The sequence below is a fragment of the Podarcis liolepis genome (genome assembly GCF_965112155.1).
Source record: "Podarcis liolepis genome assembly, chromosome: 3".
Classification (NCBI taxonomy): domain Eukaryota; kingdom Metazoa; phylum Chordata; class Lepidosauria; order Squamata; family Lacertidae; genus Podarcis; species Podarcis liolepis.
The window spans coordinates 63,170,707-63,191,145 of NC_139557.1; the positions used below are offsets into that span (position 1 = coordinate 63,170,707).

At 43.2% G+C, this 20,439-nt stretch overlaps 1 protein-coding gene across 1 annotated transcript; it reads right to left on the reverse strand.

Annotated features, from left to right (window-relative positions):
* Positions 1-479: 479 nt before the first annotated feature.
* LOC310704559 (p53 apoptosis effector related to PMP-22-like) lies at positions 480-18,765 on the reverse strand. The gene is made up of 3 exons (XM_083498216.1): positions 18,139-18,765; positions 6,479-6,622; positions 480-3,940 (listed from the first exon to the last, which is right to left on the reverse strand). Exons 1-3 carry the CDS (start codon positions 18,350-18,352, stop codon positions 3,717-3,719), a joined length of 582 nt encoding a protein of 193 aa, XP_083354342.1. The 5' UTR covers positions 18,353-18,765; the 3' UTR covers positions 480-3,716.
* Between the last annotated feature and the right edge of the window lie 1,674 nt (positions 18,766-20,439).

Genomic DNA, 20,439 nt, shown 5'->3' on the forward strand with positions numbered 1-20,439 from the left:
CACCAACCCTCTGCTTTTTTAAAAAATAAAATAAAACATTTCCCCATTTTATTAGCATAATATAACTTTTATAATTTTAAAACACTTCATTTATTTACAAATGCATACCGAAATTATTCTTTAAGAAGTCAAAAGATATTTTATTTTAAATTACCGTATTTTTTGCTCTATAAGACTCACTTTTTCCCTCCTAAAAAGTAAGGGGAAATGTGTGTGTGTCTTATGGAGCGAATGAGGGCTGTGCAGCTATCACAGAAGCCAGAACAGCAAGAGGGATTTGCTGCTTTCACTGCGCAGCGATCCCTCTTGTTGTTCTGGCTTCTGAGAATCAGAATTTTTTTTTTCTTGTTTTCCTCCTCCAAAAACTAGGTGCATCTTGTGGTCTGGTGTGTCTTCTAGAGCAAAAAATACGGTATGTTAACCTTTCTCTGCATAACCAATGCAAGGCATGCATGTCATTTTCTAATGAAACACTCCCATTTTAATGTATCAAAACTGTTTATTCAACTGAAGTCTGTATGATACAAAAGCCTGATCATTTAGTACAAGCAATTATTAAAAACAGACTTACTACTCTAAAACATCTGAACATAAGCCATTAAGCAAAATAACAAATTATGTGTCCTAAAAATATCCCTAGTCTGTACAAGCCAAAATCATCCCACCCCTACAGATTTAGGACACATTTTGTTGAATTTAAAACATTTGTTCCTACTGAGGGTAGATTGTAGGGCATGAAGACTGGGCTCCATAAAAAAACAGGACAACAACTGCTGTAGCAACTGAGGGGTACAAAAATGAGTTATTTAAATCTTGCTATCCCATGGCAAATGGAAGGCTGACTCTACTTAATAAAAGCTACATGTCCTGTTGAGGTCTTATAATGAAAAACAATAAAAGAGTATGCAAGTGTAAGGCGTGCACGAATACTAAACTCCCTCTTCATTTCATTGATCATGTTAGGAGGTGCTCCAGATACGATTTTATCAAACAACTTCAGCACAGCTTCCAAGGCATGTGAATGTAAATCCTCTACTGAAAAGGACCGGCGTTTTAAGAGCCAACTCAAAACATCCATTTAAGTATGTGCCTGAGGAGGAGAAAACCCCATGGCATGCTTAAAGCACCATTTCAACTGGTGACATAATGCCACTACTATGTGCATGAACACCCATAACTGATCAGCCTGGATTTATCTTTGGAGATACCTTTGCTAACCAATACTCAAGGAAATGTCGTGTTCTGGACCAATCCTCCAGATGCTCTTGGACTGTAACCCCCCTCAGCACCCGCCAGCATGGCCAAAGGTCAGGAATGATGGGAGTTGGGAGTCCACAACATCCAGAAGGCACCAGGCTGAGAAAGGCTGTACCAAAAGATGGGTTTGGCCTTTGGAGGTGAAAGCACACTGCTGACTTACCATGGGCGGAAGCCGGCGGAAATTAAAAGGAGCCATTCTTTGTCATCACCTATCAAATTCTACTTTTAAGAACTGTGTAAGTTCTTAAAAGTGACAAGCAGTATCCAATGCTGCAGTTCCACTGCTACAACATACTTCTATAATATAATGGAATTTCCTCCTCTGTCTCTTCCAGAAGAGGACACTCCAGAAAAGATTTTGGGAGCACACAGGGGAAGGAGCCAGCAGAACTAAAATACAGACTTCTACACTGAATACAGACTTCTGCTTGGGTTACTAAAAAAAGATAGCATGAATGTTACCATTTGACTGTTCATGTAATGAGTCTTACCTTCCTTAAGCTTTCTCCCTTAAAAAAAAAACACAGCCCACTCATTTTTTGTCTATTTAGATGTTTTGCAAAGTTTGACAATAAGTACAAGCATTTATTTAAAAAACAGCAAATATTTCAAACTTTTAAAGAAACTTTTGTATTCTTTGGTTGTGTGTTGTTATGTTTTGTGATTTAATATATGTACTGTGAGACAGCAATCACATTTCAGAGTCATTAAAACTGTTGCATTAGTTTTTTCTTGAGAACTTGTTTTGCTTTACCAACCTTTATTACGCAAATTATTCAACAGTGGATGGATTCGTTTGGACAATGAGAATTATAAAATACATCAAACAGTTATGTCTGAAGTTATAAATCGCAATATACAACATTTCTGCAAATACAAAAACCCCTGTAAAAAGGTATAAAACTGATATTTGATCTTCCAAACTCTTCTTAGTAATATATTTTAAATCATGATGGCTGCCATGATAAACATAGGTTTTATACATTTACAAAACATTTTACGTATATGAAAGTATACACATATTCCAATCAAGGTTTCCAGTCATCATAACCTTTTAAAAAAAATATTGTGTTCAAAATAGTACCACTTTAATCCTGTCCATCACTGCATATAGCATTTAACATCTGGACACTTTGAAAACCTTAAAATATTTGTCATCATCCAAGTTACAGAACCCAAATTTAAACACTTTTAAGTCCCACTAATTTTAGTTTGGGAACCCCAGGTTGCAATTCTATTGTCAATTGTAACTCAATGGGCTTACTTCAGAGTAAAGAGTTATAGGATTGCATTGCTAAGCACATGCTTAACTCTCCTAGATGTGGTCGAATATCTCACTGCTTGATAATTGCCCATCTTATCATCATGTGATTATGGCTAGCTTTGTAAATCCATCTTTTAGACATCTCTGGGAAAGCTACAGTTCTCATTTCATGGATATGGTAACCTTGTTGTGATTTTTCTGCCCTAGGGACTTTGGAGGATAAGACTGGAAGCTGGCACACATTTTTTATTACTACTACCATTACTTCTGCTAGAACACGTTACTTTTTGCAATTTATTTGTATCAAAAATGGGATTTCAAAACTCGTATAAAAATGTTTACAGGGAGCTCCATTTATCAAGGATAAAATTATATCAGATATTGGGGGTTGGAATAGAAATGCAGCTCTAAAGCTTTCTTCCACCCTCAATTCACAACTGAGAAATGTAAAAGATACAAAATATTTTCCAGTGCTTGGAGATTGATTGACATGGGGCGGGAGGAGATTTATGTAATTAATTTGAAAACCTACAGAATGCCAGTATGCATTATACTTGTGCTTACAAAATGTTGCAATCCTTGCACTTGAATTTACTGTGGAGTAAGTAGTAACTATTTGAGCTCAGTAGTCATACTGGCTGCAACTCTTAAGCACTCTTCTGGCGCAAGCCTCACTGAAACTTTGCTTAGCTTAAAAGATTGTGTGCTAAATGTATAAATATTTATTCTGCACTTTTCCAAAGCATTCTCATAGACACTATCTTGCTGTAACTGCTTTTAGTTTTTTCTAAAATTCACATCAGACTGACATTAGTAGATAAGGATCCTGCAAACCTAGACTCTAAGGGTTGTACTGGTCTTAAAGTGTAAAAGGAATTTACTCAGTAAAATATCAAAACATAGAAATAAGCCACGCAGAGACACATCTTACTTTCTTATGAGGATATTACAAGGAAACTTGTATTAGCCATCAAAATACAATTTATTCTGTCTTCCTTGTAAAAACAGCAGCTGCCAGATCTGAAAACGGATACAAGACTAAAAACGAACTGTGAAATTTGGCTTAGTTATTAGAACAAAGCTAGGAATTCTATGTCAAATGAAAACAGGGCAATATAAGCATGCTCTTTCCCACAAGCCAGAAACGATATAGTTTTCTTTACTGAAAGCGATCTTTTCTATTAACTCCATATCAAACACGTTCGCCACTGCTGTAGATGGGGTAGGGTTTGATGTTGCCCAGGACTTCATCTTCCCAGTTGGGGAGGCAGCAGAAAAAGAAGGCACAGCCTATGGCAATCACAGTGCTTGCCCAACCAAAGCCATAAGCCCAGCTGAACATGTTGCTTCCTGTCAATGGAATGTCCTCCACAAACATCACTGGATAGATGACCAGGCCTATAATTTGGAAAGCAGCTGAATGGGGGAAAAGCGAAGAAAAACAAATTAGGAGTGAAATTAATAACCTTTTGTCCTGAGAAACTTATTTGGAGCTAACTGTATTCTTGTTAAATGTTTCATCAGTTACTACAATTACAGACTGGTTGCAGCACCCTCACGCTGGGCGTTCCAGAATCATTAACTATGTGTTATTTCTGAGCAGATGAAATAAAGAATGTTCAACTCAGTACTTGCCTTGCAAACTGGACACACTTAGCTTATCAACACCACAGACTCAAAGTGGTTTTAACAGTCACTCCCCCTTCCAAGAGAAGCTGGGAATTTTTTTGGGTTCTGTAACAGAGCATTCTTAGCACCTCAATACTACAGTTCCCAGGATTCTTTCTAGGATACTAGGAACTGGTATGGGTTTGCAGGGTCAATAAGTTTCCACAGTAGCAGCGGCGTAGCGTGGGTTATCAGCACCCAGGGCAAGGCAAGTAATTTGCGCCCCCTAGCCCGGGGCAAGGCAAGTAATTTGCGCCCCCTAACACCTAACCATGGTCATTAATACGCCAAGACGCGCGTCTTTGGGCGTCGCGGCGCAGCCTTCTCGGTCTCCCTCCCCGGCCCGGCTAGTCCCGACGCGGCTTCTTTCTGGCGCAGGGAGAGGGCAGCTCTGGGGCCAGTGCGTCGGCCGGCCTCCAGCGCGGGTGGGGGGGCCCCGTCGGGGCAGGTGGGCAGTCTTGGCGCGCAGGCACTAGAGCACCGCCGATGGCGCGTTTGGCGGGCTGCGCGCGTCCAGACAGTGACCCGAGCCTGGGCAGCGTGGCGCTTGGTGCCGGAGCCTCCGCCCGCAGCGCCCCGTCGGGAGACCCGGCCGGAAGGAGCCTCGAGCCGGCTGTCGGACGCGGTTGAAGCAGCCAGGGCGGCATGGCAGGCGGCGGCGACTCCTCGGCGACTCCACGCGGCCAGCCCAGCGCGCTGGCCGAGCCCCGCAGGCGAACGCTGCCCGTCGGTGAGGAGGGGCTGCCTGGCGCGCCCTCCGTGGCCCTGACGCGCGGGGACCGCGGCGAGTGCTGAGAGCCGCTGCCAGCTACAGCCTGCGCCCGAGGCTCTTCGGCGACTCCGGAGGCAGCGAGCGCGCCCCCCCAGAAGTTGCGCCCGGTGTGGCTGGCACCCCTGGCACCCCCCACGCTACGCCACTGCACAGTAGTGCCTGAAGATGCTAACAGTCGTGGAAATTCTTCACATAACTGGGAATTTATCCACACACAAAAACTCTGTATGTTGCAGTATAAAAAGGAAGAAGGAATGATGGGGGTGTACAAAATCAGGAAAATGTGTCAGCTGCCTCCACTTGAGGGTGCTGCATCTCAAGCAATGTCATGTAATGTACATGCATTTCCTGCTTTAGGAACACAATGCATTCCCTGAAAATTGTTTGTTAGGCGAGCATTCATATAATGTGTCCATGATTTCCATTCGCATAGCGAGTCAACAATGTGCATTGATTACTATGGGGAAATTTCTAATATACTCCTGACCCTAGGAATCTTGCACATAGCAAGGTTTGGGTACTAATTCCTGGTGTTCAGATAAGTGAATTTCGCATAGCGAGCGTTCCTAAAGCAGGACCTGTGTTTAAGGACGCTAGCAGCGGCTTCAGCCTGGCATGCAAGTCATCCTGTGAACACTCATGTCTTGAGTCACCTCAACACTAATACCTGAAACACATATAAGACGTATCTGTCACTGAAAATCAAGATAATTTAGTTCCTAGAAACAACAACATTTGACTGCTAAAGTACATAATAGTCTAGTTTGGCTGTAACAGTAAGCAATGGTTTATTAACGCATGCATGAGCCTGGGGTTTATCTATTCACCCTCCTGCTTGCTCCTCCAGGCCAAAGATCAGAAACTTTTACTTTCAGTTTCAAGTAAGCACAGTGAAACATTTGCATCCAAGCCATTTAGTTAAAGCAGCCATTATGTTTTTCAGGCAGATGCCTTTTCTGTAACTAGTCCTAGGCAGCCTGTGAATCTGCAGTGAAAACAAGTTACAAAAATTATCTCTGCTGCTACTTCTGCAATTAAAGAAATCACAGAAACTGTAGCATTATGTACCTGTGTAGCAGTTGTTCACCGTCTTTATTGGCGGTTGGTCAAGATGGATTTGGTGCAGGGGAAAGTAGTTCCTATTTCCCCCAACATGGAAAATGGCTTTCATACAGAGGAGCTCTATAGGTCAGAATCTGACACTAACAGAGGTTGGAAGTCAAAATTAACATAAATGTTGGTGGGAGTTTGGTGCCTTAAAACGTGTGTGTGTGTGTGTGTGTGTGTGTGTGTGTGTGTGTGCTGTTACAAATCTCAGATATGCATCCCTAAATATTACAACCTTGATTACTTCTGGACTAACGCAAGCATAGTCACTACTGATTAGTTTTTGAAATGAAAACAAAGTTTTCTCTAGGATCAAGAAGATTCTGGAAAATAAATCTAAGGAAAGTCACATTGTATTCAGTGTAAGCCCATTGTTTAAAAACAGTTTCTCTTAGCTGCAGTCTTACCAACGACGAAGAGCAAACCTCCAATGCCTCGAACAAAGTTGAACCGTAGAATATCAATGGAAAAGGCTATGACTGCCAGGCAGAAACAGATGCAGAGGATGACAAAGCCAACAAGGTATGTAGCAGCAGAAGCTCTTCCCCAACCTATGATTAGAAATAAAGAAGGGAAGAAAAAGAGAGGATATTATACACACACACACATATGAATTTAGAGCTTAGTGATGCATGCAGAGCACATATTTCACATTTTGCAAAATTTGAATGCAGATCCAAGGTAACACAACTGTGAATAGAATGCACATGATTTTTTTAGAGAAGGAGGACACGAATCCTGTTGGATTTATATACAAGCAGCAACCATTTTGTGTGGGGGTTCCATTCTTGTCCCCCATGTGCATCGGCAGCGAATGCATGACCACACGTTGTCGAGTTGCAGCTCAGCATCCAGAGAAAAATCAGTCTCACACCAAGATAGGTTCCGAATTATGGCTGCTCCTAGGGAAACATGGCAGCTCCTAGGGCTAATGCAGCACAGCTTTTATTGTGTGAAAATCAGAAAGATACAAGCCAAGTAAGGATACAAAAAATACAAGTCAAGCAATTTGTTCTAGCCAGCAGATAAAGACCTTCGTAAACCGTGCGAGCGATCAGGCCATGCTACGTTAGCCAATCATATAGGACAGCACGAGCTGTTCACGCGCTATTCATGCTCCAAGGATGCTTCTAGCTATGAGATCACCCTGTAACAATAAGAACTTTGCTCATGCTCTCATGTACAAGCAATCATTTTCCCACATGTCCCCTTTTCTTATTTATATTATTAGAGGAAAAGAGGGACCATTAGTCCAAATCGTACACTTCATTGCCTAAGCGTCTACACTTTGCAACATAAATTCCTCTTGTAACCCCTGTGGTGGGCCGTGGTCGGTACCACCATGCAGTGCATTGGGAAATCAAAGAGGGTATGCATTGAATGCAACAACATACCATAATAAAACCAACAATACATGCAATTACAATCAATAATACTTTTCTTAACCATAATCCATTAGGTAACCAAGAAGACAACCACTCCCATGGATCAAAACCTTCAGGTGGATTCAAAGGATTATGAGCTATCATCTGTTCCATATAATCAATAGTAGCAGAGATATTGGTCGATTGATCAGTTATATACATGCAGCAATGAGAATGAATTAAGGCACAAATTCCACCTTTAGAAGCAAGGATTACATTTAAAGCATAAAAAGTTTATAAAACAACTTCTCTTATTTCTGACATTTCTGTGTTAATCATTTTTAAAGCCAAGATAGTAAAATTAAACAAGGCTTCAGTGCAATTTGCCAATCTATGCAAATCACGATAATTCATGGCTGCACCTAAAGAAGGCAGAAGGGACCTAGAAATGGCTGTCCCTGTATATTGAGAAATAGGTGATTGTACTTCCCTTCTGTTACGCAAACGAACCTCTGGGAGCTTATCTATCAGGGGTATCAATATTCCTAGAGTGTAGGTTCCAGAAAAGGCAAAAGGGATTACTGCAAGCAACAAAACACAGGTGATAAACTTATACGATTGTCCTTCATATTATTGCTAATCTTAAATGAAGCATTTACTGGAATACTAGAATATCACCACCAAAAAAAAAGATTCAAAGCTTTGAGAAGCTTTTTAAAATCATTTTTCTCAGCAGCTAAAAGGCAATAGCCAAGCATATTTTTTTCGCTTCAAGCATATTCCACTTGCTGTAACTAAAAAGATTGCAACAAGGTCGAGAACAGAGCCCATTGTTCGCAGGCCATGTTAAAGAACCATGTTGCACTTGCTTTCTGTCCGGGAACCATGCCAAAGCACAAAAATGAAACAACTGGAACACACCGAAATTCCCTCACCCCCTCCCTTGCCAAGAGTCCACAATAGTTCCAAGACAGCCCTCTGTACATGCTCAGGGGAACACATCATAGGGCAGGACTCCTGAGGGAGGAGAAAAAAAAAGATGAGATCTGGGGGGTAAAATCCAAGTGATGTCAATAAGGATGAGAATGGTAAATTAGTTCAATGGCCACTTCCGAGCAACCTGTGTGATATTTCTTGGTTCAATTATTGGCATGTAAAAACCACAATCCAGGAGAAGTCACACAACTATTTCTGCAGATACAGGAGCCCATTTGCTGTAAATAAGTCTGATGTATTGCTCCTTGTACTGCTGAGTCAAAAGTCCAAGCTCAACGAAACGTGGTGACACAGATGGGATGGTCGCTATTAGGAGGCAACAAAACTGTAATGATGTTTGGTGGTTGAAGTGGCTTCCCAGGGAAAAGGGGGGCCAATGCAGTAGGGATGAAGATGGCCTTTCAGCGTGCCAGGAAACACTGGAACAGCTGTGGAAGAGCTCTTATAAACAATCTTCCATTGCAGAGGTGACTGTGATCTTGTCTGCTGGATCCTTATGTCCTTTAAGGGCAGAAAATAGTGGAGGCAAAGTGGATGTGGGCAGGTCCAAATAACTCTTTATCCGATTCAGCTGTCCAAGAATTTGTTGTAAATCCACCAGTTTAAGATCAGGAAACTGTAGTTGAGGCGTGACTGGAATGGCTGCAGATGCTGTCAGCTCATGTCCCAGGTACGCAATAGGTAAGGTCCGCTGGATTTTCTCCTTAGCCACTGTCAATCCAACAGGTTGTAGCCTTTGCAGGATTTTGGGACACGGCGGAGGACAAGGCTGTGGCTAGCAGGCCGTGGCTAGCAGTGCCCACTGACTGGCAGGCTGTAAGGATATCAGCAATGGCTATATTTGATGTTGCCATTAGAAGGCGCAGCGCTTGCTCATTTGCATTATCAAACACAAGTTGGCGTACAGTCAGTTCTTGTGCTGCCAGGTCCTGAACTTGCCGCTTGAAGGTATTATACAAGCGATCAACAAATTGTCCATAGGGCTTTGCAGGACCCTGTCTGATGCTTCCCCATCGGCCATCTCGCTCATTCCTGTCATCAGGGACAGAGGCCAGAGCCTCTTGGGCTGAGGCTGTAGTGGCCTCCCAATACTGAGGATGGAGAGTTAGCTGTTGGGCAGCAGTAAGAAAATTGCCTCCTCCCGTTAACCCATCGAGGACATCGGTTTGGGTCAGCATGACGGGGGCTGGGGGTGCAGGAGCAATCACACGAAAGAGATGTGGAGTATCAGAATCAAAAGGCAACAACGGAGCGGCGGCACGGAGAGATTCTTGAAGAGGCGTAGTAGGAGCGGTGCCAAATGCCTTGGGCGGAGGAGGTGGAAGAGCAGGGGGTGCTGCAGAATTTGAAGAATGCAGGGGAGTGACAGGAGGAGGCGGCGGTTTAGGAGGTAGGTTTGAGGCAGGCAAAGCGGGAACCGGGGGGGCGTTTGAAGAAGCTGTTCCAGCAGCCAGAAGAATGTTTGAAGGAGTTAAGCACGACATAGCTTTGTAGACGTTACTCCAGGCATGCAAAACCTTTACATCAATCTGCGGATGATTTTGAAAGAAGTGTCCAATTTTTTTCCAATCGTCTAACTCCCAGTTTCCGTCCTGGGGAAACCACGGACAGTGAGTGTCCAGGGCTTTTATAAGGGACTTAAGGTCAGCTTTCCGAACAGCAAGGTTGTTACTGGCCAAAAGGAATTTAAGGTCTTTTAAAAATTTTTTCTGTGGTGCAGAGAGAGATTTTCCCATGATTGCAAGAGTTGCAAAAAGAGCAGGGAGCACTTACCGAGGGATCCGTAGGAGGATGAGAGAGAGGCGCCTTTTTGCCCTGTCCGGGCGGAGATAAGTGCTGATAAGTCCGTAACGTAGTCCAGAATCACATTCACACGGGAGCTCTCACCGGGGATCCACTACGTGGATGAACGACGCGTCTGCAGCCCTTGCGGGGCGAGGTGAGAGCTGAACGTTGTACACACGGGAGCACTCACCAGGGATCCACTACGTGGATGAACGACGTGTTGGTGAGTGCTGAATAATGAAAAACAGGCAGTCACACGGGAGCACTCACCAGGGATCCACTACGTGGATGAACGACGTGTAGGTGAGTGCTGAATAATGAAAAACAAACAGTCACACGGGAGCACTCACCAGGGATCCACTACGTGGATGAACAACGTGTTGGTGAGTGCTGAAAAACAACGTGAAGTTCGAAGGCAGTCACACGGGGCACCAATTGTCGAGTTGCAGCTCGGCATCCAGAGAAAAATCAGTCTCACACCAAGATAGGTTCCGAATTATGGCTGCTCCTAGGGAAACATGGCGGCTCCTAGGGCTAATGCAGCACAGCTTTTATTGTGTGAAAATCAGAAAGATACAAGCCAAGTAAGGATACAAAAAATACAAGTCAAGCAATTTGTTCTAGCCAGCAGATAAAGACCTTCGTAAACCGTGCGAGCGATCAGGCCATGCTACGTTAGCCAATCATATAGGACAGCACGAGCTGTTCACGCGCTATTCATGCTCCAAGGATGCTTCTAGCTATGAGATCACCCTGTAACAATAAGAACTTTGCTCATGCTCTCATGTACAAGCAATCATTTTCCCACAACACGTCAATCAGACACCTGTAAAATGGTTGCTGCCTGTCTATACTGATATATAGCCTAGAATCCTGTTTCTTCACAGTGACCAACCTATGGAAAAGCCACAAGCAGGACATAATGGCAACAGCCCTCTTGCACCATCGCCCTCCTGCAGCAACTGGTATTCAGATTTGCTTTGATCACACTGCCTCCGATCAAAGAGATAGCATGCAGTCATCATTACTCATAGCCTTATCCTCCATCAGCATCATATCATTATTGTACATTATGTTGCTTCTCTGGGCACTGCTCAACTATCTAGGTGCATCCAGTGTTGCATATACCCTGCCTAAGACAGCCAGATATTGAGAAAAAGGGTGGCTTAGCTGTGCTTTAAGCTGGTAATGTGAACACAGCCTAAGAGTGTGAGACAATGGATTTACATGACACTGGAGGCCAGTGGTAATAACATATTCTATCATTTTATCAAAAGGTATTAAGAGAAGGAATGTATGGATTCAGTAATAATGTGGAAGCCAAAAAAACCTTAACTGCATTGAAAGTCCCAGATTGAAGCTGTTCAGTTTTAATGAGACAGAAAATGCACAAGTCAAGAAATGAGACTAGATCCAGAAGCTTGCTTAAATTAGAGCTGCAAGCTTTAACACAAGCCTTCATGTGCACTGAAGAGTACAATTCTGTGCCCATGTATTTAGAAGCAAGTTCCACAGATAAAGTTAAGTGCTGTACCAACATACCAAATATTCCTTTCCAATGTAACTTGAAAGTTTCCTGCTTGTAGATTGTGTCCTTTTGTTGCTTCTTGTTGAGTTAGACACCAGAATTATTGATGACTAGTCTGTTAATTGGCCCTTGTCAGATTTCATTAAGCCAGGGGCTTTAATTACCAACCTGAAGCACTAAGTTTGCTCTTAACATTTTTATATATTGGGAAACAGCTGACAGGTTCTAGGAGCCACAGGTGAGGTTGGGGGGCCAAAGATGGACAAACTACCCCAGAAAAAGCACCCCCGCCAGAGGTACTCCTCCTCCCCTAACACCACATGCTAAATGTGCTACATCTAAATGTAGAGGGCACAGAAAAGGCTATATAATGCCCAGCTTACACATAATGCTACACCACAGTTTAGCATTATGTCTGAACCCTAAAGTGTAGTTAATCTGACATGCATTTAATAAGGACAAGCCAACTTCATAAGCAACGGTTTGAAGTTGGCTTGTTTCCACTAACCATAATTAAAATTAACTGCAGTTTGTCCAGGTTTGGATATCAGAACAAGCTGCAGTTAGCCAAAACTGGAAGTGGAAGCTTCCAAAACCCTCACAAAGGTGCGCCAGAGGAAGAAAAGGTAGTATTCAAGCCCAGTACTCACTCCTATTATGCTAAGCCATGTGTATTATTACATATGGATTATTATTGTTATCTATATACTGCTTACTGCCAAAATAGGCTTCTAAGGATGGCATAGGAGAGCACACCTTAGCTTGTGTTGTGCATTTCTGTTTACACAACATCTTTAAAGGCATACCGCTTAATTGCATTTGTTCCAAATTGTCTCTAAGGATGATATAACCCTTAACCATTGTTAAATCTGGAAGGGAAAGATAGAAACTAAAAAGAGCTGGAGAGAGGAAGTGACTGATCCCACAGGTTGCCTCCAGTTTCAGTGCTTTAACCATGACCATCAGCTTGAGCAGTCGTTAAATAATCCTGCGTTCTTCCTGCTGTGTCTCAGAATTAAATCAGACGCAAGGGTTAGTAACAGGCAATTATTTAATAAATGAAAGGACAAAAGTAGGTTCAGCTATGTAGGTCTATGATGAATCCACTGATTAGAACAGTTTATAGCTATAAAGATGCTTCACACACAATAATTCAGGAAACTCTTAATTATAAAGCTTCTTTGTACCTCAAATGATTATGAATGCTGTGTCTGTAAGTTTGTGGTCCTGGGGAGATTGGAAAAGCTAATATGAAAACACCCAAGCAGCTGGGCTTGTTAAACTTTGATCCTGATCATAATTGTTACAGTGATGGTGCAACAGTAATAATAGACATAATTATTATCATTCCAGCGAGCAAGCCACTCCTAAAATCTCGATGTCTATTCAGGGCTCAGTCATTTATTTTTATATGATCACATGCCTTTGCCTCTGTACATTTTCCCTACCCTTCTTCGGCTTGAATAACCCTCTTCAGGCAGCATCATGCTTCACTGTAAACTCAATACGTCAGGCAGGAGTGGGGCTGTGCTGAACTGCCCCATGCCGCATCATGTCACCTACAAACTCCCCTGCCTGTGCCTCACATACACTCGTGGTCACATAGGTGGCATGGAAGCCTCCGAGTATTCAGCTGCACATGAGAAAGTCATCTCCCAGCAGAGATCTCCACAGAAATGACTACCTGGCACAGGGCCTTCTCAGCCCTGCTCCTCTTCATGTGCTGAGTATAATGTGCTGAGTACACATAAAAGTATAATGCCTGAATAGTCAAGTGCTAACCATGGTTAACATTATGGTTCTACTCCTTCCTAATCATGGTTTGCTAACCAAACTAGTTAAGAGGGGATACAGTCGTACCTCGGGTTACAGACGCTTCAGGTTACAGACTCCGCTAACCCAGAAACAGTACCTCGGGTTGAGAACAGAAATTGCGCGGCAGTGGCAGCAGGAGGCCCCATTAGCTAAAGTGGTACCTCAGGTTAAGAACAGTTTCAGGTTAAGAATGGACCTCCAGAACGAATTAAGTTCTTAACCCGAGATACCACTGTACTCTTAAGTATTAACTGTGATTAATATTGTTGACATAATGCTTAACCACAGTTTAGAGTTGCCCTGCCCAGCTGCAAGGGAAACAATAGCTATATATATATTTTCTATTGATGGGAGTTAATTTTGAGGGGGAAATACAGCCATACAGGAGAAGAAACTTGCCCGGTTTCTTCCCCATTTCTGCACTCCACGCAAGAAGCTTCCTTGGGCTGTGTTTTCATTACAAAAAAGAAAACCTGGGGAAAGAGATTCATTATTCCAAAGTTAAGTCTAATTTGCTTCTCAGACACATCTGAATTAAGACGCTGGCAATTTAGAAATCATTACAAGCAGAAGTTCCCTCCCATCCCTTCATATGGAGGGTGTGGCTCTTTTCCATACCCTCTGCAACACTCAAAACCAGCAAGTACAAGCTTGATCATGAAGCTGCAGCCAAGGACGGTTTGTATCAACAAGTATTCTTTCTTGAAGTTAAGCTTCTTTATGCTTGGGAAGGGTGGGGAAGAAGCACTAGCAGAGAAGGAGTTCAACCAGAAATCTCTCACACCACCATCATTCTGTGCAACTGCTTCACACGGCGTTCATTGCCATATTTTAACAAAGAAAACATAATGGCAAGCAGCAGGTTTTTGTGGCAATCTTACAAACTAACTTGATTATTCTGACAAGTCAATCTTAGTGAGTAGAGAGATTTGACTCCCATCCAGTTCCAACGAATTTGAAGCACACCACCCTTATTTGGAAAGCAGTATTTCTAAAAATCTACACATGTTCTCAGTCGGTACATAATAGATATGCTGAGGGAAATGACCTGAGAATACGTACCAGTCTCTCTCAAAATCCAATCTACCTGGCTGGCACAACAGCCTAACTTCTTCATTTCATAGCAGCTACCTGTCATGTTTTAAGCATCTCACTATGCATGGTGGGAACTGCTCCCCACCCCATAGTTTTCCCTACCTAGAAAATGGAAGATATTTCCAGTCTACTCTAGGTTACAGTAGACTGGAAATATCTTCCAGTTCTCACCATTTACTTCCACCTTCCTGACCTGTTGAAAGGTGCCAACGCAACATAACATTTCCTATGAAAAATTATCAGCTTCCAAACCACATGGGTGACCCTTGCTAGCAAGTTGTGTTTTGGGGGCTATCTACTTTAAAGAGTAAAAACTGGATCACATGCAATTCCGCTTTCAATACTCTTTGTGCCTGTAAAGGTTACACTGCTTCATTTCTAGTCAGTGCATATACTGTAACTTCTTGGTTAAATCTGGCAACTTTTTAAATCACAAATCTTCTGGTTTATTTTTGTTTCACTTTTGTTACACTATAGTCCCGCTGGATAGCAATAATGTGGTAGTTTGTGGGGACACATCACAGAACAAACTATAGTAGAACAAATCTACAAGTAATGTACTACTATCATGCCAAGAACATGTTGCAGAACACACCCACAATAAAACACCAATCTGGAGGGCCCAGGGTAAATTGGGATGGCAGGAGGAATGGGAAAATCTAGTCTGGTTGTAGCATAACAGCAGCCGGACATCTTCACACATGCCTCTAATAATGTACATGAAAGACTCTAAAAATGTCTTTCTTTAGAAAAGAAGCAAGTTAAGATGATACTTATCCAGCATCATCAAAAAAATTATTTTTATTTTTAAAAAACTTATTTAATATTCAAACTGTAAGCTCCCTATAAAAGGTTCCAACCCAGAACAGTTTTTTAAGCATGAGTGAAAAAGTGCCTCAAGATACGTTTAGGTACAGCTTGCAACTTAAAATAAACGAGGCTCTAATACAAATAAGCTGCTGCAATTAAATCTGCAGTAGTCTGCTTGAGCAGATGGGTTATGGCACACTGTAAAGGCAAAGTGCAGCTGTGACCATTTTTAACTTAGCAACAAAACAGCACAATAGGAGCGGTCTTATCTATGCTTCTCTAGCACTGCTATGGTTGCTTGTCTATAACCGTCAACTGTGTACAGAGAGCCAACAAGTATATAGTTTGCACATCCCTAAGGAGAGTTCTGACCTTCATCTGAACATGTTTAGGGTGGGGCCAGGCTTGCCACTCCCCATGAGTGTCAGTAAGGAGGCAGTTGCTGTGAAAGATGATTCCAGAGTTAATTTAAAAAACAAAGTCTCTAGTCCTTCTACAACCCAAGATAAGATGAAAAACATGGAGGCGGGATTATGGCCATTATTATTATTACCACCCTGCCCATCTGGCTGGGTTTTCCCAGCCACTCTAGGCGGCTTACAGAATATATAAAACATAATAAAGCATCAAGCATTAAAAATTTCCTGATACAGGGCTGCCTTCAGGTGTCTTCTAAAAGTTGTATAGTTCTTTATCTCCTTGACGTCTGAAGCAAGGGCACCCTTTCAGTGGTTTTAAGCAATGAATGAAGTCATGAAAAGGAGTTCTGTTTCCTGATGTTCATTGTTAAAGCTTTTTCTGTCTTGCCTGGTGAATATGTGCCCCTCAGACAACAATTCAGAAATCCAGGATAGCTGTGACTTGGCAGTAGTGTTCTTACACAAAAACAAATTGTGAAGACAATTCATGATCTTTCTAACTCAGCTTTCTATATAAGAGATTTCTAAAACGGGCTTTCCACTCCACACCCCACTACTGAATTTGTAAAGCATTTTAAAATGTCCACCAAAAGCAATTTAAAATGTATCTGCCAATGCAGGAAAAAGTCCATCCTTATTATACCCATATTTGCAGGGAGCAATTGTATGGCTCGGAGTATTGGTCATGGCAGCCTTGTAAAACACCCCAGTGTCGTTATATCCTTTTTGTTGCTGGCGTGGGAACTTTTACCTAGTTTCCTGGCATGCTTCCCCCTTTCACACCCTTCAAGAGAAGTGCAGCAGTAACACAACTAAGGGACCATTTCTTGTTTTCACTCCATTATAAGGATTGACACCTTCCCCCTGCACTTCTTCCACAGCAGCCATTTTCAATGGGCGGAAGGTAAAATCGTGTAAGGAGCCTGTTTTTAAGGGCCACACTAAGTAGCAATAAGGTTTCTCTTTTCCTAAAATCCAAGTGTTCACTGTTATATTAGTTCCTGGGCACCATACACCCCCCCCCCCGCAACAACGTATTACAAAGACTGCAAAATCTGGATTTTATTTTATTTTTAGTTCTTTTTGTTCAGTGGGAGCTGAACTTCTTGCATGACTTCTTCTATGCCCCCAATTTGAAGAATCAGAAACAGCTCTGCAGAGTCTGGCATTCAAAGAAGAAAGTCTCATAGGGCCTCCGTCAATCACACATATACTTGGATTGTGGCCTATGTATACGGCTGACATTTACTGCATTATACCCAAAGGAATAACTGTTACCTACTATTTGTGCCTATTCTGCTGACAGAATGCAGCTTGTCTTTCTTGAATGCTAAATTTTATATTTTTCCAAGACTAATTAGCATGTTCACAGCCAACATATTAAATTCTGAACGTTTTTACATGCTTTGAAAGAGTAATATACTACTTTGTGAGAAAGTGTTGATTTTAGAGCAGAAGTAAACCTGTATATGGAAAGTCACGTTCCAAAATTATTCCAACAGGTCGAGCCACCAAGCAACTCAGAAGTTGCCATGCGAGGATCCCTGTCACACAACGGACATCTTGTGCACTTCAAACAAGCAGGCAACAATGCCGCTGGACAAGTCTTCTCAAAATTAAAGAAAATAGCATTTGATAGCGTGAAGGGTGTGGCCTCATCCAAGGCCCTTTGAAATGAAGAGAATGAACGTACAAGTCACTGGCATAATTGAATAATGTCCTCTTCTTTTGTTGAAGTCTAGTTCTCATTACACATCAAAACAGTTAACTGAGCAATCGGAGAGCATGCAAGGCGTTGCTTTTTTAATTCTCATCCCTGCCTCTCCCGCAGGTCCTAGCAGTTTTTCTTAGTCTTTCCTCTCCCTGTTGCCTAATTCAATGCCAGCCCAGTTCCTATTCTGCCTCCCAGGCTCACCAAGTCCCAAACTTTATTCTACCGGGATCGGATAGTTTTAGTTTTAGTTAAAGGGCACAAATATGCCAACGCTTCTCACAACTCTCACAAGGCCCAGATACGAACAGCATTTCCTTAACAGCAGGCAACGTTAGCAAAGGTGACCTTTGTACAATGCATCCTGGGCCTCTTACCGGTGCATTTTCAGGCACCAGTTTAGCCACTTAGGCCAGAACTGATGATTTAGATTCCGCCCCCTTTCCCCCTCCCCAGTTATTTTAATTGTGCCTGGTTGTGCATGGATGGGTCCAGTCCCTGTGAAGCCCATAACCAGCCCATGCTCCCCATTTCGGATACTCACTATAATCCATCAGGGATCTGCACTCCCAGTTCAAATCATTTTCGTTCGCTTTCATGCAGTCCGACCAGAGAGAGGCTTTGCGCACGTAAGGCTGTTCGGCGGACTCGAGCCACCCCCTGCCAGACAAGGCGATGATGCCCAGGATGATAGCTAAGCCCAAGAGAAGGGGCAGGAGCCACCGGCACCTCCAGCAGGCCAAGCCGCAGCGAACCATCTTGGGCAGAAGAGGGGGAAAAGCGGAGAGGAGGAGAAGTTCCCTTGCACTGGGCCGGTGCGCGCGCGCGAGGCCGCTTTTAGGAGCTGGGCGCCTTTTAATCTCCGCGCAGGGAGGAGAGAGCCGCGCCTAGATTCCAGGCACAGAGGAGAGCAGGGGAAGCGGCGGCGGCGGCAGCAACCTGTTGAGCCAGAGAGAAACTTGGCTGATAAACAAACCTGGCTTCCAAGTACACTCCCAGGTTTTTAACCCTTCGCTGGCAAGCACCGCGGGGCGTGTTGGCTGAAGCGCAGCACGGCGAATGTTGTTCGAGGGGAGGAGATTCGAACTCGCTGCCAAAGCGCTGGTCTTGGTTTGAGGCAGGGGACACCGCCTGGCGGATACACACGGCAGCAGGCCCATTCCGGAACTAAGGCCCGCGGAAAAGCGCACTCTTTTCCTGGAGAAGCACTCCGTTTGCAACCAATATTGACTTCCAGGTAAATGTCACAGAATCATAGAATTGTAGAGTTGGAAGGGACCATCTAGTCCAGTAGTTCCCAACCTTTTTTTGGCCATGCCCCACCTAAGTATCTCTAAAATCCTGATGCGCCCCCCGCCCTGACATATTATTATTCAAAAAATGATCTCCTATTCATGTGGACGAAGCCTAAAAGGCCATTAACTGTTAATAACTTATTCTCGAATTGCCCCCCCCTTAGAAATCAAATTGCCCCCGCCCCACATTGGGAACCACGGATCTTGTCCAACCCACTGCAATGCAAGAATCTTTCACCCAACCCCGGGCTTGAACTCACAACCCTGAGATGCTAAGAGTTTCCTGCTGCACTGACTGAACTATCCTACCTTAAGAGCAAGCTGCATACAGTCGTACCTCAGAAGTTGAACAGAATCCATTCCAGAAGTCCATTCGACTTCCAAAATGTTCGACTTCCAAAGCACAGCTTCTGATTGGCTGCAAGAAGTTCCTGCAGTGAATCGGAAGCTGCAGAAGCCCCTTCAGACATTTGGCTCCAGAAAGAACATTCAAAACCCGGAACACTCCCAGTTTTTGATCATCCAGGTGCCAAAACGTTTGATTCCCAAGGCGTTCAGGAGCCAAGGTACAACTGTATAACCTTTCTCCCCATCTCCTTGTGAATCATTTCATAAATATATGTTCCCCAAGTATACTCATTATTTGAATGGTCCGTATTTCTTAAGCAGTATTGGACTTTTTTGGTCCTGCCTTCTAGGAGTATTGGGGTTGCTTTCATGTGGCTTCCTTGTACCATACATTTTGATATATTTGTCAGAGCATGTAAGGTTGAAGGTGAACAGCCCACGGTGCAAGCTGTGCATCAGGCAGGCAGAGCAAAGGCAGCATCCCCCTTCCCCCACCATTAACAAATCTCTCAGACAGCTTTTGGTAATCTCTCCATCTTTCGTACATTCCTAACCCATGTAGTCACCTTTTCAGCCTGGACTATCCAGCCCATACTCCCTAACCTTTAAAAGGTTTTGGCCTTCCCCCAACCTGGTGCCTTTGATATGTTTTTGGATTACAACTCCAGCCACCTGGGACTGGTGGGAATTGTAGTTCCAAACATCTGGAGCGAACCAGATTTTGGAAGACTTGGCATCTAATTTGAGCTTGTCTGTTTATTGGCCATGTTTGCATGTCCAGCTAAATCCACATTTTACCATGAAGGCAACAAACCTAATCTTTCCCTCTGCTTCTTGCAACCAGTACTGATGCACTCCTTATAGAAGAAATTGGGAACCATCTTTCCCCTTCTAATTCCCTTCACTGCAACTTAGCATGTTGTCTGAACTGTAAACTGTGCTTGATGTTAGCTGGTTTGTTTAAACAAGCCAGCTTCATAACCCATGGTTTCAAATTGGATTGTTTCAAACAAACCATAGTTAACATTAACCAGGGTTTGTCAGTCCAGATAACATGACAAGCCATGTTAAAGGAAGTGAAAGATTTTAAAGTCCTCATGGGCATGTCAGAGGAAGAGAGGGCAAAGGAGAGCTTTGCTAGTACAGTCCTGCCCTGGCACAAGGGCACTTAGGCAAGATTTTATGTAGCTCACAAATCTAGA

Bases quoted from the DNA above. Each gene is read 5' to 3' on its own strand.
- LOC310704559 (XM_083498216.1), bottom strand. From the start codon at position 18,352: ATGGTTCGCTGCGGCTTGGCCTGCTGGAGGTGCCGGTGGCTCCTGCCC. The intron at 6,623-18,138 runs GTGAGTATCCGA...TTCTAATCATAG, and splicing joins CAGATCCCTGATGGATTATA to GTTGGGGAAGAGCTTCTGCT. The intron at 3,941-6,478 runs GTAAGACTGCAG...TCCCCCATTCAG, and splicing joins AGGTTTGCTCTTCGTCGTTG to CTGCTTTCCAAATTATAGGC.